The sequence below is a fragment of the Rosa chinensis genome, chromosome 4, assembly GCF_002994745.2.
Source record: "Rosa chinensis cultivar Old Blush chromosome 4, RchiOBHm-V2, whole genome shotgun sequence".
Taxonomy (NCBI): Eukaryota; Viridiplantae; Streptophyta; class Magnoliopsida; order Rosales; family Rosaceae; genus Rosa; species Rosa chinensis.
The window spans coordinates 41,112,679-41,140,552 of record NC_037091.1 but is presented as its reverse complement, the minus strand read 5'-3'; the positions used below and the strand labels follow the sequence as shown (position 1 = coordinate 41,140,552).

General features: G+C 38.9%; 4 protein-coding genes across 7 annotated transcripts; 3 read left to right on the top strand and 1 right to left on the bottom strand.

Annotated features, from left to right (window-relative positions):
- Positions 1 to 7,611: 7,611 nt before the first annotated feature.
- LOC112197767 lies at positions 7,612 to 16,402 on the top strand. Its single transcript, XM_024338601.2, has 8 exons — positions 7,612 to 10,281; positions 11,177 to 11,309; positions 11,414 to 11,502; positions 12,390 to 12,613; positions 12,934 to 13,020; positions 13,389 to 13,488; positions 13,631 to 13,832; positions 13,929 to 16,402. The coding sequence occupies exons 1-8, from the start codon at positions 8,083 to 8,085 to the stop codon at positions 15,551 to 15,553; spliced, it is 4,659 nt and encodes a 1,552-aa protein (XP_024194369.1). The 5' UTR covers positions 7,612 to 8,082; the 3' UTR covers positions 15,554 to 16,402.
- Positions 16,403 to 17,862: 1,460 nt separating this feature from the next.
- Positions 17,863 to 19,028, top strand: LOC112195893 (vicilin Car i 2.0101-like). Its single transcript, XM_024336123.2, has 2 exons — positions 17,863 to 18,230; positions 18,308 to 19,028. Exons 1-2 carry the CDS (start codon positions 17,863 to 17,865, stop codon positions 18,921 to 18,923), a joined length of 984 nt encoding a protein of 327 aa, XP_024191891.1. The 3' UTR covers positions 18,924 to 19,028.
- Positions 19,029 to 23,169: 4,141 nt separating this feature from the next.
- On the top strand, positions 23,170 to 25,966 carry LOC112195716 (imidazoleglycerol-phosphate dehydratase 1, chloroplastic). Of its 2 annotated transcripts, XM_024335909.2 has the most exons (8): positions 23,175 to 23,452; positions 23,541 to 23,665; positions 23,911 to 24,015; positions 24,109 to 24,201; positions 24,747 to 24,821; positions 25,081 to 25,143; positions 25,405 to 25,514; positions 25,633 to 25,966. In XM_024335909.2, exons 1-8 carry the CDS (start codon positions 23,230 to 23,232, stop codon positions 25,658 to 25,660), a joined length of 822 nt encoding a protein of 273 aa, XP_024191677.1. In that variant the 5' UTR covers positions 23,175 to 23,229; the 3' UTR covers positions 25,661 to 25,966. The 2 variants fall into 2 exon arrangements, with proteins under 2 accessions (XP_024191678.1, XP_024191677.1); XM_024335910.2 differs by lacking the exon at positions 25,633 to 25,966 and having other exon boundaries at positions 23,170 to 23,452; positions 25,064 to 25,143.
- An 89-nt stretch (positions 25,967 to 26,055) lies between these two features.
- On the bottom strand, positions 26,056 to 27,482 carry LOC112195717 (photosystem II D1 precursor processing protein PSB27-H2, chloroplastic). Of its 3 annotated transcripts, none has more exons than XM_040519233.1 (3): positions 27,358 to 27,482; positions 26,914 to 27,062; positions 26,056 to 26,716 (listed from the first exon to the last, which is right to left on the bottom strand). In XM_040519233.1, the coding sequence occupies exons 2-3, from the start codon at positions 26,999 to 27,001 to the stop codon at positions 26,178 to 26,180; spliced, it is 627 nt and encodes a 208-aa protein (XP_040375167.1). In that variant the 5' UTR covers positions 27,002 to 27,062; positions 27,358 to 27,482; the 3' UTR covers positions 26,056 to 26,177. The 3 variants fall into 3 exon arrangements, with proteins under 3 accessions (XP_040375167.1, XP_040375168.1, XP_040375169.1); XM_040519234.1 differs by having other exon boundaries at positions 27,220 to 27,359; XM_040519235.1 differs by lacking the exon at positions 27,358 to 27,482 and having other exon boundaries at positions 26,914 to 27,078.
- Between the last annotated feature and the right edge of the window lie 392 nt (positions 27,483 to 27,874).

Sequence of the window (27,874 nt, the reverse complement as noted above, 5' to 3'; positions counted from 1 at the left end):
TATTATTTTATCCATAAATTAATGATTAATAACCTATCAATTAAGTAATAATTTCGTTAAATTAATAATTTCCCATTGTTCCAACCTTTTTTTTTTTTTGAAAAAGGGTTTGGAACCCAGCCTAATTAGGAAGTTCAGTCCCACGCCCGTTATTATTATTAATATAAGAATGATGATTGTACAGCGAGGGAGACATGTTACCTACACCTTGAGTACTAGTACCTTGTTAATTTATCGAAGTTTTACTGTGGTGAAGAGTCTAACACTTTTAACAGATAATTAGAAGATTAGCAACTCTATTCTTTTTTGGTCTTTTATTAATTTTTCAGAATTTATTATAGCCTTGGAAATAAGGAAAATTAATGACATCTGGTCACCTAATGATGACGCTTTTTGGAGCTTTATGGAATAATCGTAATACCATGCTTTGGGAAAAATGTGCCAGAGAAAAAGAAAAGGGTGTTCAAGTAAATCCAAAATATGTGTCTGGCCCAAACTCTAGGTTACTTGACCTAGTTGTAATAGGGTTTTGAATTAGAGATATTCATAGATATCCAATTAATTGTACGATTATCTTTTCTTGTACAACTCTGATTCTATGTCTTATAATCCTTTATATAAAGAGGCCCCTATTATCAATGAAAGTACGACTCAATTCTCTCCTAATTTTTGTTTTCCTTAAACACGTTATCAGCACGAAGCCCTAACTCTGAAACAAATAGCCAAACTCTTATTCAAGAAGCAAAACCCTAAATTCGAATACAAAACCCTAAACCTTGAAGCCCTCCACACCAGGAGTCCAGAATCGGCAGAAAACCTACTGAACTTACCACCAGAAGCTCCAAACCACCCGCAGCATATACTCAACAGATTCACAATCTTCTGGACCTCCAATTGCTACCAAATTTTGCCAGGAACAGCGCCTTGCTCCTAGAATCAGGGAACCGAAAAAAAGTTCCCCGGAACTGGCCATAAAGGATACGAATCGGCCACCAATAGTAGCTGTACCATTGAACCTCCAGAGAGAAGAAAAAAAAAAGGAAAGGAAAAGAAGGCAGCCCAAAGGCCCACTAACACAGCCCACTGCCACGTCAGCACAGGGACCCACTGCCACGTCAGAACTGGACCCCACTGCGACGTCAGCTCCAGCGACCATGATTGATGAGATGTGGGATAGAAACTCCATCATGATTGATGATGTAATCGCGCATGAGTTTGTTAAGTCTAGTGATATCGAACCACGCTCCATTGATGAATGAATGTCAACGTATAAAGATTTGGCATAAATGGAAAGATGTGATCCAGGTTAAGTTCGATTTTCTAACAAAGAGGAAGGTTTTTGAGCCAGTGATGTCAACATCTCCTGACATAAAACCTGTTGACTAATGGGTCTTTGTTAGAAAGCGTGATGAGAAAAGAATATGGTAATCTCGCCTTATGGAGCAAGGCTTCTCACAAAACGCCCTGGAATCGACTACGATGAGACATATTCTAACGTAATGGATGTCATTGCACTCCACTACCCTGTCAGTTTGGTAGTTTCCGAATAACTGAACATGCAGCTTACAAATGTGGTCACTGCGTATCTCTATATGGATCTAGATACATAATGTATATGAAGGTTCATGGTGAACTTCATTTACCCAAGTCAAGTGGCTCTAGACCACGGAGTGCGTTTACAATAAGGTTGATACGCTCACTAAAGTGACTACTTGATTGGGAAGAGATATGCCCGCGCGTTTCCATAACAAGTTTTGGATTCTAGCGCTGTTCATGTTGGACATGATCCTCATTGGAAGCCCTTAAAGAGTTAAGGGAAACCATTGAACACTTGAAATCCGAGTTTGAGATGAACGATTTTGGGAGAACACGATTATGTCTCAATTTGGAATTTGAGCATCGTGTTGATAGATGTTTAGGCATTTTGACAAGGTCAAACCTTCAAGCACCCTATGATCGTTCGTAGTCTTGATCCTGAAAATGATCCTCTTCGTCTGAAGGATGATGAAGAAGATGTGATAGAGGCAGAAGTGCCTTACTTGAGTACAATAGGCGCATTATTGTACTTAGCTCAATGCACAAGACTGGACATCTCATTTTCCATGAACTTATTAGCTAGATATAGCTTTGCACCAACACAACACCATTGGATTAATGTAAAAGATATCTTTTGGTACTTGAGATGTACGATTGATATCTGATTATTCTATCCCTACAGAAAGACGATGGATTCTAACCCATCACATACCAGGAATGCCGCCAACCCTGGCCTGCGACCTCTATCCCCATCCCAAAGCAACATATGTTTTGCTGATGTTGGGTATCTCTCTGACCCACACAAAGGTCATTCCCAAACTGATTAAGTGTTCACTATGGATAAGACTGTGATATCTTGGAGGTCTACAGAACAGACTCTAGTCGCTATATCTTCGAACAATGTAGAGATTATTGCTCTTCACGAAATGGTTCGTGAATGTATATGGATTGGATCCATAATTACACATGTTCAAACAATTGTGGTTTGAAGTCTACCACAGATGAGCCTAAGAGCATTTAGGATAATGCTGCTTGTTTTGAACAAATGAAGCAAGGCTACATCAAAAGCGACAACACTAAGCATAATCAGCAACAACAAACTCTCCTCAAGATCAAAGTGTACTAGGTTTGATCTGAGGACAGTGTGGCAGACTTGCTCACTAAGTTAATGACTAAATTCCTCTTTCGAGAAACATATTGGTAGCATCGTTTGCGGAAGTTATCCGAATTCCCTTGACCGTAGTCATCAGGGGGAGATGCAGACATCAGGAGGAGATGTCTACTTGTATGGTCTTGAAACATGAAGGGTGTGTTGTGCTCTTTTTCCCCTTCGACCGAGGTTATTTTTGTCCCACAAGATTTTTGTTACTCGGCAAGGTTTTTAATGAGGCAATGAGAGGAGCACCACGTTTAGGCGACACAAGGGGGAGTGTTCAAGTAAATCCAGAATATGTGTTTGGCCTAAACTCTAGGTTACTTGACCTAGTTGTAATAGGGTTTTGAATTAGATATATTCTTTGAGATATTCATAGATATCCAATTAATTGTACAATTATCTTTCCTTGTACAACTCTGATTCTATGTCTTGTAATCCTCTATATAAAGAGGCCCCTATTATCAACGAAAACACGACTCAATTCTCTCTCAATATCTGTTTTCCTTAAACAAAGGGGAGTTAGTTTGTTTATCTATAAGGTAAATTTATGAATGCCTAATTTTTACTTCCTAGACTTTCACACCTTAAATCAGTTGTGTCCCTACACTTCTAATTTCATCACATGTCTCATGTGTTCTCCAATTTAATAAATTGGGAAAATGATCATTTACCCAATTTTGGGGTTAATTGACCCCACTTACGCAAACACTCTAAGAGATTGCTCACTTACCCAAACACTCTAAGAGATCATTTCCCTAATACCCAATTAAGTTTTTTATTTATTTATTCATTTTTATTTATTTTTGGGACAATTTTGCCATCTCTTTCTTTATCACTTAGAGAGAGAAGTCATCGGAGACCTTGCAGGACTCCGGCGACCGGCGGTAGGCTGCGGACTCCGGTAACCGGACTCAGGCGATCGATCACCGGAATCCTGCTACTGGATTGGTGACCGGATTCCGGCGTCTGAATTTATTGCCCCCTAATAATACCCAGTAATCATATTATTACCCCCCAATAACAAGTTTATTAGGGATCAATAATTAGTGAAAAATGAAGATGTTTTTAATTTTGAAAGTTTTAGTACGTTTATCCCAATAAATAATCTTATTATTGCCCCGTAATAATCTTATTATTGCCCCCCAATACTGAACCACTAATGAGGTGAAATTCTGTTTAAATGCATAGTTGAGGTGCTAATAAGACAAAACAAGCGAGAACTCTGTCAAGGAAACGCTACCCTATATATACAGGTGTGTTTATTACCTTTGAAAAACAATACAGAAAAGACATAGCATTCATGAAAAACAAAAACAAATAATAAAGTTTGGCCAATCTTCAATGTTGATATAAGAAAACAGAAAACTCAAGAATCAATACCTAGAGCTTTACACAGTAAATGTCGAATCTAGCAGGGGTGCTTCGCATGCCGAATCTAACTACATAAAACATCATTCGCCTACTTAACTATTTCTAGCTACTGCACTTTGGGCTAGCAACCTAAAATCGCCATTTCGGCACATAATTAAAAAACATTCTAACTCATAATCCAGCTCAAGATGCAAAGAATTACCATAAAAAAGAAGGAAAAACTACTCATCCGCAACTGAGCTCACTTCATCACCGCACAATGATACACAAAAAACCAGTAACATTCTCTCTCAGCACAATCAAAAAGGCTCGAAATAGATTCAAACTAAGTTCAGGAAACTTCTCGCAGCAAAATCAAATCAAAGAAACACGGAGGAAAAAACCAAAAACCTAGCTTTTGAAAAGTAAGCAATGAAATTTTACATGGGACCTGCACCCTAGGACCTGCATCCAGGTCGGTGCTGACGGTGAAGAAGCTTCTCAGGGCCGGAATGAACGTGGCCCGCTTCAATTTCTTCCATGGATCCCACAAGTACCATTAGGAGACCCTCAACAATCTCAGGGCTGCCATGGATACCACCGGAATTCTCTGCGTCGGCCTCTACTGAAGGCGTGCCACCGTCAAGAGCTGATTGAGAGGGTATGAGTACAGGGTCGAGGTGACGTCGCTAGAGTTCAGTGCACGGTGGCGATCTTCTCTTGAGTTGCCGGAGGCCTGGGTCAAGCGCCGAAGGTTGGTGGTTGAGAGAGAGAAACTGTCGGCGTCAAAGATAGGAGAAGAGAGAGAGTGTGGCACGATGGTTGTAATTTTATATTTTAGATTTGTCTAAAGCAGTCTTTTTACTTAATATTGAGTGAGTGGGCACAATAATCTCTTACTGGATTAAGTGGGTTTATGTTAACCCAAATTTGGGTATTTGGTCAAGATCCCTAATAAATTTTGTTCAATTATTAGCTTTTCTATCAAGTATTTGTAAATTAAAAATGTAACTCTTGTGTTTTTCTTGTATAATGACGATTCACTAACATAGCATGCATATCGTAACTGATGAGAATTTCATGATATATCACAAAATAGTTTCCAAAAATTCTAACGGTTGTACAAGATTGATTGAAATTTGATATATACAGTGGCACTCGTAATGAAATTAGAAGTGCGAGGGTACAAGTTATTTAGGGCGTAAAAGTTAGTAATGTAAACTGAAATTTGCCCTTTTATAAATTTTTGGCTGCTAATACTCCTAAGTAGGAATTGCCAAAGAGTATTGTGGCATGGTTAGATGGAAGCCTTATGGAGCCTCTTTCTTTAAATTAAACATAGATGAACCTTTCTTTGATCTAAATAAGCCTAGAAGAATTGGTGCTGTTAGGGACTTGTCATAATGGTTTAGATAAAAAATGGCTAGAAAAGTGGACCGGATAAGTTTTCATAAGCATGTGGAGTTATTAGCTATAAAAGTGGCTCTTATTATTTTCGCCTAAGATATTGTTCCTTCTCGGTTGGTTGTTGAGACTAAAATTCACATATATAGGAGTTAATATTCTTCAACACTTAATTATTCTAATTCGAGTGTGTTGATTGATGACACTAAATCTTTCCTAGCGGGCTCTATTCAAGTCTGAATTTGATATGTTAGTTATCAAGCTTATGGGTTGCTCATTGATTAGCAAGTGGGTTATAGATTCTCATTAAAACTCTCTGTGACATTCTGTTGCTCTTGAGTTTGTTTAGCATGTCTTCTTTGAGCATTGTCATTGTTCTTGATTAATAAATATATATGACTTTTTCTTTCAGAAAAAAAAAATAAAAGAAAAGAAAAGTGAAAGACGAGTAGATTGTAAACTTTTGAAAGTTATAGATACCCAAATTTGGTGGGTAAACTATTATTACTCTATTTGAAAATCAAATCTTCTTACATGAAAATTTAAGTTTTCCATATCCAAAACAATAAGTACTGTTGTTTCCGATATTTTAGAATTTTAGAGTTACTTTTCTTTATTTTCTAGAGTTGCACATGAGTTAGTTTGATTCAATTTACAGTTAGAGCTCAAACTGTCTATTTACAGAAATGTTCGATTTCAATTTATAGGCAAACCAACAACAAAGAAAAGTTATATAAAACCAAACCAAAATAGTCTAGATAGAAGTGGTTTTGTTCGAGCGATTTGTCAGTTTTGACCTAAAAAACCTTTCCCCAAGATTTTATTTCATTTTCCCCTTGAATACAATTATTCTTTCAGTTATTGAATAAGCAAACATATGTTGATGAACTAACAGTCTCGTCTCTTTCTAAGCTCTGCTAGGGTTTTGGCCGCAAGCACCTTTGGTGATCTCCAGTGGTTTCTTCCTCCCAAGGTTTTGTCGTCAACTTGAAGGCTACTTCTCTCTTCCTTAGCTATTCATCCTCTCTGTTTTGTTAATGCGTTCACTATTATGAGTCGCCATCTTTCTTTGCGTGTTCTCTAGCTCCTCATCTCCTTGCGGTTGATCTAATTTGGGTCTCTCGTCAACTCTAGTGGCCTCTCATCGCAACTTGTCACAAGGGAAAAGCAAGCTAGCTTTGGTCTCTTCAAATTGGGTGATGGTTTGGATGGCCTTAGTGGCTCCGCCTTGCAGATCTACTCTCCATCAACCTTAGGTGGAGCAAGATCTTTTCTATGGCAAACAATTCTTTTGGCTTATAGATCCTTTGTGGTGACAGTGTCATAGATCCTTTTGGTTCACCGGATTCTTATGTAAGTGTGTGTTAGACTCTGACCTATTTTTCATGACTTTGATATCTAATAACATCAAATCCTATTAAAAAAAAAAAAAGTAAATATTCTTTCAGTTTTTCAAAATAAAAATAGGTACAAGCCTATCATACCCATATAGCCCTTTTCCTCTGCCATCCCTAATTCCCTATGTTGTTGATGATTTCTCTCATTTAATATTCTTTCAGTTTTCTTCCTCTCTTCGATCCACCCATAACAAAGAAACAAATGGCTATTAATTATAGTTGCCGCCAGTGGAGGGTTTCTTTTGTTCAAAAATATAAGTTTTTGGGTCAAAATGTTTGTTCATCAAGGTCTAAATTGTGGAGGAAATAAATTATAAATTATATACGAAATATATTTCTTTTCTTGTATAAAAACCCTTGTTCTGGGCACAGCCTGGTTTCCTATCTCAGTTCTTTACCAAAACAACTCGGGCCCAGAAGAAGCTTTAGTGCAGCTCATCACCATCGTACCAAAGCCCCAGGCAACAGCTCCAGGATCCCTTCTGTCAGTCACCCCAAGCCCACGCGCTCCTCCGCTACTCGCGCGTGGGCGAATACGTCATTGGTCAGACCAAAACGTTAATCCTTAACAGTGGAAGAGGAGAATCCAGTACACAACAATCTCAAAGAGTACCAAACTGTAAAAAACACAGCCTACAACCTCGTCCTGATTCCGCCACGTCATTAACCGGACTCGCCTCGATCCCACGTGGCACCCATCAGCGCCGTCCCTGCAAGGCTCGCGCAATCAGATTTGGAGGGAAAAATTCTGGAAAATAAAATCTAACGCGAAAATGAAAAATCCAGAAAAGAAAAAAAAAAAAAGGGAAAAAGAAGAAGAAAGGGAAAATATAAATACAGAGAGAGAGCCTGGAATGCGTTCTCTGTTTCTGGTATTTACAAAGTGCCCAATTGCATAAACACAATATACAAATCCAGACCTACCCCTCTCTCTCTCGCTTCTGGAGATTTGGAGAATTGCGTCGGCTGCGATCGGGGAGCCGGTGACGGAATCGCGGCGCTTTCCGGCGAGGTAAGATTTTTCGTGAAATCTTGCTGTGGCCGTTTCACGGTACGGTGTCGTTTTTGATATGTGAGCATTATTTAGGATTGTGTTGCGTCAGATCTGGTAGGTTTTGACTTGGGGAATTTTGTGTATGGGAGGGTTAGGGTTTTTTACGGGTCGGATTTGGTGAATTTGGGATGAATTGAAGGGAGAGGTTTGGGGAATTTAGGGGTTCTTGAGAGTGGTGGATGTAGATGGACGAAGGTGTGAGATCTGTTGGCCCTTCTGGGGTGTTGGTGAAGAATAGGAATTCTTCGGGGTGTTTAATTGTGAGGAAGAAGCCCGATGGGGTTAGTGGTGGCGTTGGTTCTTCGAGTTCTCGGAAGGTTTTCGAATCGAGGAAGGAGAAGAAGAGGTCGAGGTTGGTGATGAGTGATTCAGGGTCGAGTGATGAGCTGTTGATGCCGAGGAGGAAAGTTGGGCCGGAGACTATTCGGGTTTGTAATGGTTTGGACAAGGGCATTGTGGAAGGGAGCGGAATGGTTCCGAAGAGGGAGAGACTGGAGCATGGTAGGCGGAATGAGGATGGTATGATTGGTACAAATTATTTGGATGATGGGGGAGGAAGGAGAACTAATTTGGAGGTGTTTGAGTTCAATGAGTATGATGGGATTGAGGGACAACCGATGCGGAGGAGTCGGTTCGGCGATGGAGTTATCGGAGTTGATTTTGGGGAGAGAAGATATGCGGGTGTACCCCGAGGTGGCATTAAGAGGGAATTTGAGACTGGTTCAAGTAGACATCTTGTTGACAAGAGAAAGAACCTGTATCATGACCGGACAAGTAGCTTGAACCGGGGAGATCGCGCTGATAGGGTTAGGTACGAGATGAGTGGCGATGGAGCTCAGCTGCCCTTATTGAGAGACAAGTACATGGGTGTTTCAGATGAACCCATTAGGGTCCAGGGTAAAAATGGTGTTTTGAAGGTGATGGTGAAGAAGAAAAACAATGTGCCTGGGCCACTAGGGAACTATAGTTTTCCAAAATCTGAAGAACATAGAAAAGCTCCAAGAAGTGAGGATATTTCCAAGAAGAATGCTATCATCCCTCCATTTTTCGCAGAACCAAAGCTTCCTGAGAAACCTGTTTCAGCTGTTAGGACAGAGAAAAACCATGTGAATTTGCGAAAATCATTGCCCACTAAGAACAGCAAGAGCTCTGACTGGGATTCGGAGGACAGTGATACCTCATTGAAGCTAGCAGCAAAGAGTGCCGAAGCCTCTAAACCTATGAAGAGGGCAGGTTGCAAAGTTGAAGATGGTCCTTCATCTGAAAAGACCCCTCCAGCCAGAAATAAAGAAGTCAAACTTAAACGTGGTAGTGGCACAGAGAAGCAGAAACTGCGTGAACGGATAAGGGAGATGCTCCTGAATGCAGGCTGGACCATAGATTATAGGCCTAGAAGGAACAGAGACTACCTGGATGCTGTGTACATTAACCCATCAGGTACAGCTTACTGGTCTATCATTAAGGCTTATGACGCACTTCAAAAGCAAATAAATGAGGAAAATGAGGCTAAACGTAATGGGGATGGTTCTTCACTTGCACCTATAACTGATGATGTACTCAGTCAGTTAACCAGGAAAACTCGAAAGAAGATGGAAAAAGAAATGAAAAGGAAGCAAAGAGCTGACAGTGACAGTGAGAATGCAAAAGGAGTACGTGTGAAAAAAACTAAAAGTGCCAAGCATGATCCAGAGAGCATGGACAGTGTTAGTTATGAGGAGAAACTAAGCTCCTACTTGAAGCAAGGTGGTAAGTCATTCAAGGGTAGAATGTATGAAAACGGTTTGGATTCAAATGGTCAGAGTTCCTCTCATCATTTACATGGCACTGTTGAAAAACCATCTTCTGGATCTAGTTCTCATATGCCACATGGAAGGAAAAGTAGAAAGCTTGGTAGATGTACTTTGTTGGTTCGTAGTTCTAAAAAGGGGCCTAACTCGGAAAGTGATGGCTTTGTTCCATATACTGGAAAACGAACATTGCTCTCCTGGCTGATTGATACTGGAACTGTGCAATTGAGCCAAAAGGTGCAGTATATGAATCGGCGAAGAACTAAAGTAATGCTGGAGGGCTGGATTACAAGAGATGGCATTCACTGTGGTTGCTGTAGTAAGATCCTCACAGTCTCGAAATTTGAGATTCATGCAGGGAGCAAATTGCGCCAGCCATTTCAAAATATATGCTTGGACTCTGGGGTTTCCCTTCTGCAATGTCAGATAGATGCATGGAATAGACAAGAGGATATTGAACGCATTGGTTTCCACTCTGTACAAGTTGACGGTGACGATCCCGATGATGATACTTGTGGCCTCTGTGGAGATGGTGGGGATTTGATCTGTTGTGATGGCTGTCCTTCAACATTTCATCAGAGCTGCTTGAACATACAGGTATGTTTACTTTTATTTTCTCATGGCACAGCATATGGTTCCCCAAATGATTTTGTCATTTGTTCCTCTTTGGAGATATTTTGTTGTTTCTCCTCCACCTAGGCTATTATTAAGTCCAGAGATGCAAATATCTTTTTGTAATTTTCGATTCTGGAATGGGGTTTGTGTCTGTGGGTCTGGGAAATCCTGTTGAGTGTTGAGAGCGTAAGTCTTGGCACTTTAGGGAACTTGCTATGAGTTTGATGTATCAATGGTGAGTTGGTGACTGGTGTATGATGCTAACCAATCATGTCTTTCTAAGTTTGTTCCGTCATGAGAGTGATAGAGGGAGTGAAAGAGGGTGATGGGAGAGAGACGTTGAATGATCTGAGATAGTTCCAAATGCTTTTGTTGTTATGAAGCTTGTAACCCTCAAACACTTTTGAGAGGAAGATATGCAGCTATGCAGAGATTACTTTGCAGATCTGATTGAGCTTCATGTGCAGTATATAGTCTGTTAGCTTTGTAATCTCATAGACATTTTGGAAAGAGTGTGATGGGAGAGAGACATTGAATGATCTGAGATAGCTCCAAATGCTTTTATTGTTATGAAGATTGTAACCCTCAAATACTTTCAAGAGGGAGATATGCAGCTATGCTTAGATTACTTTGCAGATCTGATTGAGCTTCATGTGGAGTATAAAATCTGTTAAATCTGTAATCTCATATACATTTTGGAAAGAAATCTTGCTGAAAGTTCAGTTCATGCACATATGTGAACCAAAAAAAAATTTGTACTTAATCAAGTATTATTGTTTGTTGAGTTGTCTTGCTTATTTTCTGGAGCTGTGTATAGCTGACTTGTTCTGATTTTTACTCCTTTGGTTAGTTGCTTATATAGTTTTTGTCATTACAGAAGCTTCCTCCAGGTGATTGGCACTGCCCAAATTGTATTTGCAAAGTTTGTGGAATAGCTAGTGAGGTTGTTGCTGAAGAGGATGATGCAACTGTTTCTGCACTACTGGCTTGTAGTCTCTGTGGGAAGAAATGTACTCATCTGTTTCCTTCTGAGGTTTTTGGAATCTGCATATATGCTTTCTTACCATTTCACATCAGATGCACAGCTTGAAAGATACTTTTCTGCTTTTGTTAGGTCACATATCATGCAGTCAGGAGATGGATGCTAGTCCTGCTGATTCCAATAGTTCAGGCTCTTCCTTTTGTGGGCAGAGATGTAGAGAGGTATCACTTATTTTGGTGTTTTCAGCATTTTGTTACCTTGATTTCTGTGTGTATTAGGTTTAACTATAAATAACGAGGCTTTTTTTTAGGAATTATTACTAACTATCTGTTAGGTATAACTGTAAAAATAACAAGTTTTTAAGGATCTGATACTATTATCTATCATCTCTATTTGGTCTATGTAGTCTTTCATCCTTCTTTGACAATGCTTATCAAAGGACAAAAAACAAATCTGCCCTTTCACCTGTTACTTTAAGCTCAGATTGGTGGTTAACTAAAAATCTCAAGGTTCCAAACTAGTAAATTTCTTGCTGCGCAATTTAGACAACAGTAAATGTTGGCATTTTATTTTGAAGTTTAATAAGAATTTTCACCCAGAATCCTTCACATGGCCATTGGGGGGTTGTAGAGGTTGTCTTATTCCTAAACTGTTGTCATCTTTCCAAAAGTGTCTAAACCATTTTGATATTGGCTCAAACCTGAATTTAAGTGGAAAGTTTGGCTCAGAAGGAAATTTATTGATATTTCCATCAATCTCTTTGAAATTTTTAGGGAGGATCACAGATATGTTTTTTTTTTTCGTTTAACCTAGAAACCTAACTGAAGTATGGTGACCAACTGCCAAATCCAGTGTAAGGGACTAGAGGGAAAAAATTACAAATATTAAGTAAACAAAGTTTATGCACTTTGCTATTTCATGTTCTCATGGCCTACTTATCAACTTATTTGGTGTTCGGATAATGTAGAATTGATTTTTTGTTTCTGGTATGGAAGATCCCATATGTATTATAGATGTAGAAATGGTTTTTCTCTTCCCCTGTGAGCTTAATCTATAACTTCAGTTCTTCATAGGGTACTGACTTAAATTTATTTTGCTCCTTGTTTAGCTCTTTGAGAATTTGCAGAGATGTCTCGGGGTCAAACATGAACTAGAAGCAGGATATACGTGGTCACTTGTAAAGAGAACAGATGTAGATAGAGGATTTCCTCTGAGGGTTGAATGCAATTCTAAGCTCGCTGTTGCATTGACTGTTATGGATGAATGCTTTTTGCCTATTGTTGACAGACGGAGTGGGATCAATTTAATCCATAATGTTCTATATAATTGTGGGTAAGTGCTTAGAAAGTGTGCTTCTCTAGTCTTTAATATTCTCATCTGCACTTTGGTATGCCACGTTGGCAGGTTTAAAATATTGCTATAATTCTAGATAAGTATCCTTTTGGTCCTTTTCTTTGGTTATGAAAAGATGAGATAAATGTATGCATTTGGCACGGTATGTTAGCAATAATAATTAGCTGGCTTTCCAAGCTAGAGGTGTGATATCACATGATTTTTTTTGTTTTTTTTTTTGTTTTTGGTTACATTTGGTGAAAAATGCTATTAGGCTATGGTGTTTTAACTAATGAGTTATTTCATCCCTTTTTGATTAGATCAAACTTCAATCGGCTGAACTACAGTGGCTTCTACGCTGCTATTTTGGAGAAAGGTGATGAAATAATATCTGCCGCTTCTATCAGGTATATATGCTCATATTAGATGGCTATGGTTTCATCTTTGAATGTAATGTTTGGAGTGAATCATATTCGATTGGTATCATTTCACTAGTTGTTGAAGCTCATTGAAAAAAAAAATTCCACTTCATATCACTTTTAAAGCAGCATATATTCTTTAACTTTGGTAAAATGCTATATGATAAGTTTCTTGTTGTTGGAATTAAGGCCCTAAAACTACTGTGGATGTATATGTGTTAGCATGTCAAATTGACAATAAATGAGACCATGCATTCTTTACGTAACTATGTATTCCATGAGGCAATCGTTCCTTCTAAAGTGTCTCAAAATCAACAAACAAATTCTCAAAATTATGTCTTCTACTTTCTGGTTAGGTTTCATGGTACAATGTTAGCAGAGATGCCATTCATCGGAACTCGTCACATATACAGGCGACAAGGGATGTGTCGTAGGCTTTTCTGCGCCATTGAATCGGTAAAGCTATGAGGATTATATATTGCTGATTATTTTATTTTCATGAAAGAGATGGTTAAATTTTAAATTGTTGTCCCTTGAGTGCGGTATTACCTGCTATTATTGTATGCCATTGATTGTTCTCCTTCTTTCTATTTTGAAGGCTCTCTGCTCCCTGAAGGTTGAGAAGTTGGTTATCCCTGCAATTGCGGAACTCATGCATACATGGACGGGTGTTTTTGGTTTTGTTCCTCTTGAGGAATCATTCAAGCAAGAAGTGAGGTCAATCAATATGTTAGTCTTCCCTGGTATAGACATGCTACAGAAGCTGCTGGTGGACAAAGAAAATGAGACAAACATGACAGGTAGCACGTGTTCTATTTAAAGGTGTTTATTGCTTGAACTTAAATTGCCTGTTCTCTGACTTTGCATTTTGTACCTTCAATGTCATCTTGCAATAGGTGTAAAGAAAATGGACGGCATAGGCAAGGATTGTATAAAGCCTGGAGGAGGAGGCAAATCTGATATTGGTTCCCCAGCTAGTCTTGATCATCATGGGAGTGATGGAGCTGGTATGCTTCATATCAATGAAATTGTAGATGAAGCTGCTGATGTGGACTCTGGTTCTCGATGTCTAGGTGTCTCCTTAAATGATACTCCTGTAATGAGTGGCTCTTTGGATGCCTCTGATGAACTCAAAAATTTAGATTCAACTGGAAGGAGTATGTCTTCCGAGTCTCCTGCCGGTGACCAATTAGCTGGATCTACTTCTGACGGGAAATGCCTTCCTAATACAAGCCATGAAGTTCTCGAGATAGGAACTAAACCACTGCTGGAGTCTCCTGTTGAGGATAATATGCAGTGTAATTCCAAGTGTCCTATTGTTTCTTCAAATAATATTTCCATGTTGAATGGTGGTTCATTAGATGCTTCTCATGAACAAAACAATCAGATTTCGATCAATGGGACTCTGTCTGCTGACTCTGATTCAGGTGCTAAGTTAGCTGAATATGGTTCTGAAGCAAAATTCCCATCTCCCCTTGAAAGAAGCAGTGAAGCTGTAGACACTGCGCCTGTTGAAGATAATGTCTTGTCTACCTCGCAGTGTCCTGCTGCCTCATTAAATAATACTTCCATCATAAGGAGTAATCTAATGGAAGCTTCTCAGGTTCCCGCTAAGGGGACTGCATCTTCCGACTCCAATTCAGTTGCCAAGTTAGATGAATACACTTCTGAAGCAAAATGCCAGTCTCCCTCTAAAACAATTGATGAAGCTTTAGAGATTGGAAATGAAACAATACTGCATTCTCCAGTTGAAGTTAATATGCAGTCCACCTCTCAAGGTCCTGGTGCTCCATTAAATAATACTTCCATGTTGACTAGTAGCTCATCAGATGCTGCTTCTCATGAACTTAAGGTTTTGGATTCAACCAAGGGGAATCCATCTTTTGACTGTGATTCAGGTGCCGAGTTAACTGAACACACTTCTGAAGTGAAACGCAAGTCTTCCCCTGTTACAAGACATGAAGTTCTAGAGAAGGAAAATCAACCAGTGGCAGATTCTCCCATTGAAGATAAGATCCAGTCTACCTCTCAGAGTCCTGATGCTTCGTTAAAGGATACTTCCATGTTTAGTAGTGGTTCATTGAATGTTTTCCATGAACTCAACATTCAGCCTTCAGCCAAGGGGACTCCAGCCAACTCTGATCAAGGCGCCAAGTTAGCCGAGTACACGTTGGATGCAAAATGTCAGTCTTCTCCGGATACAAGTGATCATCAAATGGTGGGAGTAAAAACATTCCTGGATAATTCTTCAAGGTGCTTGAAAGAAAGTGCTTCTGATAATTCCCAAGAAGAGAATGTTGACAGGGCCTCCCTTGAGCCTGTTCCTTTTTCAGGAGAAACTTTTGCTGGGAACAGTGAGGAAGATGGAAATCCAAATTCGAGTTTCTGTGAGACTGAGAAACAATCATACGTGGCTCCAGAAGTTGCTTCTGATGCAGTGCATTGTGAAAAGAGCATCCCTAAAGCATCTAGGGATGGCTCCGCTACTGATTCTGGGAGGGATGAATCTGGTTCTGTTTGATATTGTTGCTGATTTTTTTATGCCAATCCACCCATGTCCTCTTCCAATGTGGGAACGCCTCATTGTTCACAATTTTGCAGGCCACTGGAGGCCTGGAGCTGATGGTGTATGCCCTGATTCGGATTGGGTGAATAAGTGGTATTATTACAACTACAAAGAAATCCTAGCCTTTAGCCATAGCCTTTAGCCATATTCTCAGTATGGTTTTAAAGTTCTATATCCAACTTAACTGGACCTTGAGATTTATTTTTATCCTTGGAAGTTGCAAGATGTGCCTTTGTTGCATCTAGGATTCTGTCATGTACAATTAAGTGGTGAAGCTGCTGCTAAGAAATGCCACCTTGATAGTCCTAGGTATGTCAATTAGTATACTGATGCTACCTCGTTGTGTTATCCGTAGAAAGAGCTTAAGGTGAAGTTTGGAATTTCTCCAATGTTAGCTCGTCATTTGGTGGTTTCAGGTTATTAGAACCTTTGCTCCTACTGTCTGGGCAGCATTAAAGTTGCATCTCGGCCACAATTTTGATTGTTCAACTGGTTGGGAAGCAGTGAATTCTCGTCTAGTTCTGCAGCTCAGACCAGTATGGGGCTTGATCATCTGTTTTAATGGTATGTGCATGATTGTCAATCTGAATGGCAATGGGAAAGGTGTTCTGCCATTGAAAATAGATCTTCCATGCATTTGTGTGAATTTCTCATAAGATTTCCGAATCACTCACTAGCTTTGTAGATTTATTGGACTCGGAATCAAATTGCTTGCAAGATTAGAGGAGACTTTCTGTGTATATGACTGTTTCTCATTACTTTTGAGCTCATTAAGTTTTGTTTATCTAGCTTCTCTCGTATTAATCAAGGGCGTTATTTGTTATTGTTGAACTAGTCGCTCGTGTATCTCAAACTACTGCCCTGTTTAGGCATTATTAAATGAGCTCGCGTTCTGCATTCTTATTAGCACAAAATTAGTGAGATTTGGAATAACGATGATGCTTCCTCATTAAGCCAACGACCATCTAGTTGTCTCTTAATTCTTGGTCATGGCATCCACTTCCAGTAGACGTGTTTGCATCTGACTCCGGGGTCCCTATGGGATCATGTCATATAAAAAGCTTATTCAGATTTAGCATTTCGATCCATCACGGAAATAAAGGGAGAGAGAGGGGATGGAGAAGTACACAGGTATAGTCCCTTACCTCTACGGCGTGCTTCTCCGACTGAAGCGGCGGCAGGGATTTCAGAGAGTTGAGGTGGAAGAACCGTATGGTCTGGTTAATCGGAGGTTCAGGGTTGTGGGTATTGCAGTCATGATTTCCAGAAGGTGGAAGAACATGGTGTCTGGGGCATCAAGAGTCTAGGCTTATGGATAGTGTCTAATAGGTCTTCGATGATCTATTTTTCATTTTTTCCTTGTTGGGATGATTGAATTCTTTGTAATAATTGCAGTAAATTTCTGCAAATGCATAGACAGAATATATGTTTGTTTTAAACGATAATTTAATTAAACATTTGAACCAATTTTTCATTGTGCCCGGTGCCCTTATAACTAAACATTTATCAACCATTGAAGGCATTGTCGGATCATAGCCCTTGGTAGTAGGGAATTTATCAGCACATTTGCGCATAACATCGAATTACTCTTCTAAAAAAAAAACATCGAATTACTCTTTTTACATATTTATTCATTGCGAGATTTCACAGCCTATAATTTTTTTTTTTATTACATCGAGAATTACAACAACTAATTTTGAGTCGTATTCACACCCTCCTTTCTTACAAATGAGAGACATATGCCATTAAACGAAATAGTACTACCCCACAGCATAGAGTTTCGTTTGCAATGCCTTTTTGTTTATTTGATAGTATTTCCTTCTCGTAAAAAATACTGTAGACAACTCAGCCTGAAGTTTTCAGAAAATGATACTTTTAGTATCTTTGTTATATATCCACATATATCTTTATTATCTTACAAATGAGAGACATATGCCATTAAACGAAATAGTACTGCCCCACAGCATAGAGTTTCGTTTGCAATGCCTTTTTGTTTATTTTATAGTATTTCATAAAAAAAACTAAGTTATCGTAAAAGATACTGTAGACAACTCAACCTGAAGTTTTCAGAAAATGATACTTTTGGTATCTTTGTTATATATCCACATATATGCCTGAAGTTCGATACACCAAGGAAAATATTCGACACTAGTCACCTTGCATGTAATCTCCATAGACAAGTGTACTTTGCATGCAGAGTCTTCACCTTGTATAAATACCTCGGCAATCTCTATGCTTCCCAGACTCACTCTAAAGCAATAACAATGGGGATACTCAAAGCTTTGTTCATTTTCTCTCTCTTCCTTGCCTCCATCTCTCTCTCTCTTAGCTATGAGGATGACCCTCAAGAGCAGTTCCAGCAATGCCAGCAGAGCTGCCAGCAGGAGTTGCCGAGGGGGTTGCAACAGCAGCAGTGCCAGCAAGAATGCCGAGACCAGATGGTGGCGGAGCAACGACTGAGATATATTGCTTGTCTGCGGAGGTGCGACCAACAGCAACCCTACCCCGGACAACAGCAACAATGTCGTCAACAATGCGGGCAGCGATTGAGCCACCAAGAGCGTCAACAAATATGCCAGCAGCATTGTGAGAGGCAACAAAGTGGCGATTGGCAACAACTGTGCCAATCAAGGTAAGTATAGAAGTAATTGAACTGTTGTCTTATGTGGCTCAAAAGATGACCAAGTTACCTTTTCATTCATACCAAAGGTGCCACCAGCAATTGCAGCAAGGAAGTGCAATCGAACAAGACTTGATTATTAACCCAAGGAGAGATCCTGAACAGCAATTTGAGCAATGCCAGCAGAGCTGTCAATCTAGGCAACGCGGTGGCCAGCAACAACAACAACAATGTCGTCAGCAGTGCGCACAGCAATTGAGCCACCAGGAGCGTCAGCAGATCTGCCAGCAGCGTTGTCAGAGGCAACAACAGGGAGGGGATTGGCAACAACAACAATATTGCCAAAGAAGATGCCAGCAACAACTACAACAAGGAGAGCAAGACCTCAACCGGCAATCAAGAGATCCCGAGCAGAAACTTGAGCAATGCGAGCAAAGCTGCCAATCAAGGCAACAAGGACAACAACAATGCCGTCAACAGTGCGCACAGCAATTGAGCCAACACGAACGTCGGCAGATTTGCCAAAAGCGTTGCCAGAGGCAACAAGGGGGGGACCGGCAACAACAACAACAATGCCAAAGAAGGTGCGAGCAACAACTTCAACAAGGAGAACAAGATGAGGGTCAATTTGACATGCTACAATTGAAGCAAGAACAGGGTCAGAGCCTACCCTTATCTTCAACTTTGGACTTCTCAGGCTTCTAACTTCCCAGCAGTAATCAGTATCAGAGAGAGGTTAATGTACGTCTTATAATTAATGATGTAATAAAATCTACGTAGTATGTAGATCAGTTGTAACCAAAAAAAATCTACGCAGCTTGTAGATCAGTAGTACTAGCTATGGGCAGTGCTAGCTAGAGTACTTTTTATGTAGAGTGAGCTTTAATCTTGGGTCTGGAAAGAACTCTAGCTTTTTGCCATAAAAATCGATCAATAAATAAAAATGGTGGTTTAGTTGGACCTCCAACTTCACTTTTTTTTTTTTAATTGGTAATAGATTTTGTCAACTCAGGTGAAAAGTGAAAAGACAAATAAAGACAGAGAGGGGGCCAAAAAAAAAAATCATCAAGTGGTCGAGTTGGCGACGTTATTGAAGTTTAAATTCCAATCTATTATTGGTGGCCAGTGAGAAGGAAACGTTTTGACATGATCTTTCACGCACAGATTAATGTCTGGACCTACGAAGTCTTTGAAGATACCATGTAATCTCAATAAAAAATGTAGTACATTGAATAAAATACAACAATATTTAATAAAATAAAAAAAAATACTTTGATAAATTAATAAGTTATTAATTTTTTTTTTTTTATCAAAGTTGAGACATACCAATAGTGTGGTTCATAGATTAAGAAATAGTACAAGACTACTCCAATAAGACACTTATGCTCTGAGTAGCCTATGCCACATACAAACACCTCGCCTTGCAGGCAATCTATTCTACCTAGTCTCACACACCGAGCACGCAATTGTGGTGCGCTAAAAACTAAGTACTTCCACAAGACTCATAGAGGTATCACTACCAGCATAGACAATAGTAACTAGGATCAACCTATCAAACAACTATTGGCTCCTTACTCTTTAATAATTGATTGGTAAACTAATAAATTATTAATTTATCAATTATTTAATATTTACTTAATTAATAGGATTTCCTTGAATTCAAGGCCGTTAATGTAAAAGTTTTGTTTTATTTTCCTATTACTATGCTTTTCATAGTTGAATAGACTCACTTACAATAAGTGAGTATGACATGTCAAATGAATGGTTCTATTTTATGTATCACTGTGATGCTTTCTTCATCACAACTTCTTCATTATCTGTAGATGGGCAAAAGTATGTAACGGTTGGCCTTTACCCTATGTTCAAGATGGTAGTAGAATGGTATATAACGATCATTCTGGCTTTACGCTATATGGAAATCCCTAGAATGGTCTTTATAAAAATAAAAAAAATAATAAAAAAGGCTATTAATGTATAGACGTTTAACTGTATGTATGTATGTATGTATTTTTTTTTTTTTTTTGAAGAGTATCATGTTGATATATATTAATACTCAGGCTAGAAAGGACCATTTACATATCCTCCCTCTACCATCTATGGGTAGATAAAGAGTTTGTGGTAGTAGCACAGTGATACATAGATTAGGTCCGATCATTTGACAATTACATGCTCATACAGGGAGCTTATAGACTATTAACTACTACATAGTCAATAGGCAGAGTAAACAAGACTCAATGACGCTCACTAAAAACCTATAAGCATAGCTCCCAAACAAAGTAGAAAATTATTTAGAGAAAAAAACCCTAACTAATTAGAAACCCAACAGAGTTCTAAAGAAGAGGTCTAGGTTCAAGTCCAACAAAATAGATTAAGCCCAGGCCCAATGTCCATCTCTTCACCCACAGATCATACGCACAGGCTGAGCTTGTCCCTTCCCACTCCGGCACGACCTACGCCGCTCCGACCATGTCGCTCCACAACTTGCGCCATCCAAGCCAACCCGTCTCGGCACCGCCACAGTTCGCCCCACCCCGATCTGCATTGCCTCAATCCCGAGCCTCCACGGTCCAATGCCACACGAACCATGCTGGCACCAACCATCTTACCACCAAATCTCCACCGCGACAAATTAGCACTGCCACGAACTGCTACCATACACCACGACCACAACGCTTCAGAGATAGCCCACTCGAAACTTGCTCCCCGACACCATCTTGCCCCTTCCTCAAACCACACACCTCCCCACCAAAACACTAGAGCAATAGCAGCAAATACTCGTTCGGCAGCACAACGCAAACGTCGGTGTGGCCATAGGCCTTTCCAGACTTCTGGGCGCTGCCGGACGAGATAGATCTTCTAGTTAGAACGCGCCACCGCCACCTTTAGGGTTTCTCAGAGAGGGTCGGCTAGCCTCTGCAAATATCTCTTATGTTTAACTGTCTGTATATGAAACAATAAACGAGAAAAATTGTGAAGCCATTCAACAATAAAAGAGTGAAATAGTGAAGCCATTCAATACCCTCAAACAATTGAGTTGGTTACTTCAAACAAGACTCTATTTAATTGATAAAAAAATATAAAAAAATATTGTTAAACATACAGATATAAATGTGTATTCAAGAGTGTTTTGATAAAATTAGGGCAGTGCTATTCACACACTATTTTTCTCTATTCACACACCCCTTCTATTTTCTATTACTTTAAATCAAATTTCTTTTTTTACAAATTATCCTAACTACCCTCTTTTGCAATTAAGTTTTTTTTTTTTTTTTTCTATTTGGTAATTCAATCATCCCCATATCCTAAACCCTTATTTTCTCGCAAGCACAGAGAATTTCAAAACTTTTTTCGATTCTTTTTTTTTTTCCATAAAAAACTTCTCTAACATGCATAGTCATTCTATCTCTCTAATGTGTTGCTTTGAAGTTCAATCAAAGAAGAACAAGCAACTTTAGACCCATCTTTGGAGAAAATTTTACGCTTGATTTGCAATGGAGACATATAAGAAAAATATGAGTTCTGTGATCATTCGAGTCCCTTTGAATCCATCATTCCTAGTAAGATTCTAACTGAAATTATTTGGTGTATTTGAATCCATTGAATAACTATAGAACTTTACAATAGCCTAATAATGATAGCCTTATGATTATAGACATGATTTGTTCTACTATATTATGTTAGAATACGAAAGATTTTGCCATAGGAAAATTATACAAATATGAGTTGAGGGGGGTTTCAGAGATAAAGAGTGGTTGTTTGTGGAGCTGGGGGTGGGTTTCAGCAGAGTTTCAGTTTCTTCTTGACGGTTTATTGGTTTTGATGCTTCTAGTTACTCTTGTTTATTAGCTTTTATTTTTATGTAGCAATGTTGTGGACTAATACATTGGTTTGTGTTATTGTCTACCAAATTATTTGGGTATAATTCATGCTCCAATATACATTATTGAAGTATTTGTGCTGACAATTTTATCATTGTTCTAGTTGAAAGGAATTAAATGTGTTAAGATAAGGATAGCTTGCTCTTTGTTACTATAAGTTCATGTGCAACTTTTTACTCTTTGGTTTTGCAGCCCCAACTATTTTGCAGCCCCAACTATTTTGCAGCCCCAACTATTGTTTATGCATTTCATTTTTATATACGTATCAACTTTTTACCATCTATACATTTCAGTTCAGTAACTATAACTACTACTCTAAATAACCAACTAGTTATTGTATTGGCATTCTCCTCACAATGTTGAATTAGGTTTAGTACCTTTTTACCTAACAATTAAAGTGTGGAGAGCAAAACCATATTTACTGCTGAAAATTAGTGTTACTTGGAAGATCTTCGTATCATAATATTTTAGTAGCAAAAGAAATTGATTTATTGTAGAGAAAATATTTCAAACAGTACCCGAACTAAGGCCGACTCCTAACTTTAGTACCTGACTATGCAAAACTATCACTTTGGTACCCCAAGTTTGAAGCTCAGCCCAAGAATGGTACATGCCGTCCATCACAACGTTAAGTCTTTGCTACGTGGCAAACCATGAGGGTCCTCAAAATATGTCACGTGGTTAGCTAGTTAACGCCGTAATGGACGACGTGTACCATTCTTGGGTCAGACTTCAAACTTGGGATACCAAAGTGATAGTTTTGCATAGTCGGGTACTGAAGTTAAGAATGAGCTTTAGTTCGGGTATTGTTTGTAACATTTTCTCTTTATTGTATAATGATGGTTGATTCATGATTGATTTGCCAAATAGAAAAAAGAAATAAGAAAAAGAAACATAATTGAAAGGGAGGGTAGTTAAAGTAATTTGTAAAAAAAAATTAAATTAAAATAATACAAAAATAGAAAAGGTGTGTGAATAGCACCGCCCTAAAATTAAAGAGGTGTATACAGTATACTTAGCTTTCAAAATGTACTAAATCAAATTTACTTCTAGCCTAAACAAAAAAAGTGTTAAAAAGAAGGTGGTAGTGACCTTAGTAGGGGGTATTCGAAACAAAACTAGAGACTCCAAAAATGGAGGTATCCGCACCACCCGGTGTTCTAACCTCACCGTCCTCATTCTCATCTCCGCCGCTCAAACCCAGACTCCTCACCTTCGCCAATTCCCGGTGGGCACATCTCCCACGAAAGCACCACCACCTGATGCTCCAACACATGGACTCTCACTCTCACAGAGCCACCACTCCCTCTGCCTCAAACAATGGCCCCGCTCTCATAATTTCCCCTACTGACTCCGGTAAACCCTAACCCTAATCTCAGTTCTTGACCCGGGTTTCCAAATTCGGCGTTGTTATGGATCTGAATTGGTGATCAATTTTTCTCAGGGAAGAGAATTGGGGAGGTTAAGAGGGAGACCAAGGAGACCAATGTCTCCGTCAAAATAAACCTTGACGGCACCGGAATTGCTGATTCCAATACTGGGATTCCCTTCCTTGATCATATGTTGGATGTGCGTTATCATTTTTGTTAGATTTTTACAGTTGAATTGATTTTGGTACTGTTACTGTACTTGTAAGTTGTAACTTTACTGTGTGTTTTGCATTGCTTTTGATATGAGCAAAATGGGATCTTTAGTATTGGGCTGAAAACTAAAGCACTTTAGTGCTAGCTATGATGAGATGTCGTTGATTTGTTCACTCTTGAGAAGGACTTGTGTGATGCATTCTTAGCTGTTGTGTGTATTTGTTTGTATAGCAACTTGCTTCGCACGGGTTGTTGGACGTGCATGTGAGGGCAGCTGGTGACACCCACATTGATGATCATCACACAAATGAAGACGTCGCTCTTGCTATTGGAACGGTACTATAGAGACCAGCATTGTTTTTTTTTTTTAATCCACTTGTGTGTTTCGGAGAATGTAGCTAAATAAGATAGTTTTGCTTTGGATTTCAGGCTCTGCTTCAAGCACTGGGTGATAGAAAAGGAATCAACAGGTTTGGTGACTTCTCTGCTCCTCTTGATGAAGCATGGATTCATGTCTCTCTGGTATGTTTTATTGTATGAATATTGAAATACATGTATGACTGTGTGACGGTAGTTGACCAAAGAAAAAGACTACATGACAGTTTGAAAATTTTTATTCATGTTAAATTCTTAAGATTTATTTTCACTCATTATATACATGTGGGAACATTGAGCTGCTATCATTTTTTAGTCCGAAAGGTTCACTTAAAGTAATCTATACTTTACAAATTCATAGCTTCATAAGCCATTATGGTTTTGAAAATTTGGCCAATGCCCCATGACAAATTATAAGCACTAGAGGAGACGTTGCTTGATCATGAGAAAATCACCAGAGGTGGTCTCCTTGAAACACTCATGAATGTTGCATTTCTTGTTGGTAGTAAAATCTATCCTTGTTCTGACAATAACGAGGGAAACCCTTGAGGGCCAGGCTATATCACTCTATTGGTAAACTTAATCAGTGGTTGTGACCTCAGTTATTATATGTACTTTACCGATTGGACTTCTCAGTACAAGAGGTGTTTCCTTTTTTATAATTGTTTAATCTTTTTTTTTTTTTTTTGCAGGATTTATCTGGCCGACCACATTTGGGTTATGATCTACAGATACCCACCGAGAGAGTTGGTACCTATGACACCCAGGTAGTGTACTGTAAACCTGGACTTCAAGTTCCTCATATCATATGCTGTCTTTCCATAGTTCTATACTCTATAGAGCACTCCTGGAACTTCCTGGAGATATTTCTCTTTTTAAAAGAGAAAACAACTTAAAGGGAGTTATTGTTGAAGCTGCTTAAAACTGACTAATCGTATATAGCTGTTTATATTCTTTCTATTTGCTTTTGGAAATTTGTGTTGATTTAGATCTACTAATTAATTGCTAGAACCATCCTTCTTGTAGCTGGTGGAACATTTTTTCCAGTCTTTGGTGAATACTTCTGGTATGACACTTCACATCCGGCAGGTACTTTACAGAGCTTTTGAAATCTTAAAGCATTCAAAAATAAGAATGTTCGGCCTAAAAGTTATTTGATGAATGAATTGCCATCTCTGTTTCTGGATCAATTATGTCAAGTTCAAAACATTCTTTTTCTGTAATATGAAAATGGGCATGTTATTAACCTTTCAGTACTTTTTTTCTTTCAACTCATCAACTAGCAGGCTTTAAATCGCTCCTCCGGTTTTAAGTGTCTGACAAAATTTTCTAAATTTTGGTTGGTCCCAGCTTGCTGGAAGGAACTCTCACCATATTATTGAGGCAACCTTCAAAGCATTTGCAAGGGCTCTTCGACAAGCACTAGAATATGACCCACGTCGCCTTGGGAGCATTCCAAGGTTTGATAAGAACCTTGAGTGGATAAATTTCTCCAGGAATCTTTTCTTGCTCTTTGGTAAATCAGTGATAATATTTACTCGGCATTTGGAACTCATATAAGCTTCCTATTTTGTGCAGCTCGAAAGGTGTCCTGTCACGTTCTTGATGCTTCCTGTTCCCACATATAATTAAGGAGATTTGGATGGATTATTTCTGATAAGTTTCCAAATTAGCTTCGGTCAAAGCTCCGCCATGTTATGACAAGTCAAGTTTGGACGAGATCTGCTGGAGTCTTGGTGATTCCAGAGATGTCAAGTTAAAAATATAGATTTGAGAGTTGCTAGTGGCTAATAGGGCTAAATACTAATGCAGTGTAGTATATGTAACATTATAATTGAGCAATAAGTTATTGGCGATTTGATGTCACAGATGGTTTTTGTTCCCTCTTGTATGAAAAAGTTTCCTTTAGCTATATTTGCACTCTTTCTGGTATAGATATTTTATACAGCTGCTCGTAAGAATGTCAGATTGGCTGCCTACAATTAGGAGCAAAAGTGGTCATATACAAACGAATTTCACTGATTTAATGATGGACAGTAATGTGTTCAAATTTGTTCTTAAACTTAAAAGAATGAATGCATGCATCCAAAACTAAAGTTTAATTTCTCATTTTGATTGATATCTCATAAAAACTTTTCAGCTGTATCTAAATCCCTCAATATTTCTGACTTCACCTCTTCAGGCAATGGGGCAGATGGTCCTGCCTTTGAGTAAAAGCCGGCCAATGATCTTATTGCTTTCTCTAACTCGACATAAGATTCCTCTTGAGACACCGTTGGCTGTCCCCTCCAATTGCTCAAATACTCTCGAATTGATTCCTTTGCTGCATCTGCAGTACGTCTAAACTTTGCATTATCCTTGGGATCTTCCTGTACTGATTCCCGTAATGTCTTCACAACTTCTTTTGCAGTCTTCAAATATGCCTTTGGCAACACTCTTCCAGACTTTGTTTTCGTATTGGTTTCGAGCAGTGACTGGATAGCACCTAAAACTCCATCCCTCTCCTCTTCACCATTTGATTTGTCATCTGCCAAAACAGGCAATGGCGCTAACCAATCGTTAGTTGCTAGAACCGCAAGGATAGAAGCACCCGCATATACTACAAGTCGGCGAGTTGATGAAGCTCCTTCAGAAGGTAATGCACACCTGGAGTGCATTTTATCTGTTACAGGAGAGAAGCATATCAAGTTAATAATGTATCTGGATTTGGGGTAATAATTTGATCTTTGCGGAGACTATTATAGCTTCTACACAACTTTCCCATGAAAATTTTTGATCTGGCATAAATGACGCTGCACATTCTGTTTCAGTATTACTATAGAAATGAAAATCTATACCCATTAGTACTTCGGTGCTTACACTCTCTATTAGGTCTCAAATTATTCTTCCCTGTCCTGGAAATGACAAGAGGGAAGAGCTCTGGAGCAAGATAAACAGACGCAGCCATTCTTGTTCAGTTAATCTAAACCCACTTGAGTAGCTTCTCACCCATTTGCACAATATTTCACCTTCAACACACAAACAGAAGCATACTGATAAGTTTAGAATCCGATACTCTATACAACTTCTAAATCAAAACCGACTAAACAAGCATTACCGAGAAGGAACTATACTAAACAAGCAACACCCACTATTTTACTTGGAGATTATTTTTGAATTGCTCACCATTTAAACGATATTATGAAACAAATAAAACGTTGGAAAACTAGTGGCGTAACTTCGACTCTTCCAGTAGCACAACAGTCAATTATATATGGTTGCTATTCAGAACTAGAGAGGTGTAGAAGCATAGGAAGACATTACTTGTTCTTTCAACCGAGATTCCGATAGCTGGGTAAGGATGATGCTTGTTGTACAATCTGTGCCTCAGCTTCTTGCTTCCCAACCGTGTCTTCTATCATCATGAAGCCGTGGCCCGAGGATTTTATCCAAAGGGAAAATAGGAAAATTTCATGAATACAGAGGATATAATAGTCATTTAACTTTGAGAATTTTTATGTAAATTCCTCCTCCTTCGTTTGGTCTTTTCCATAGGACTTGAAATGAAATTTCTTAAAAACTTTCAATTCCGATGTTTGGTGATGTATGCAAAGTTATAATAATTTTATGCAATAAAATAATATGTTGTGAATAATAAATGCATGAAAAAAAAAGGGTGCAGCTATTACTACTAGACCTGTAAATGGACCGGATTTGGATCGGATCGACCTAAATCCAAACCCGTTTACTTTAAAAAAAATTCAATCCAAACCCGCTCCGTTAACCCGGCGGATCATTGATAGCTCGATCCAAATCCGTATCCGCCGGATTAACGGATACC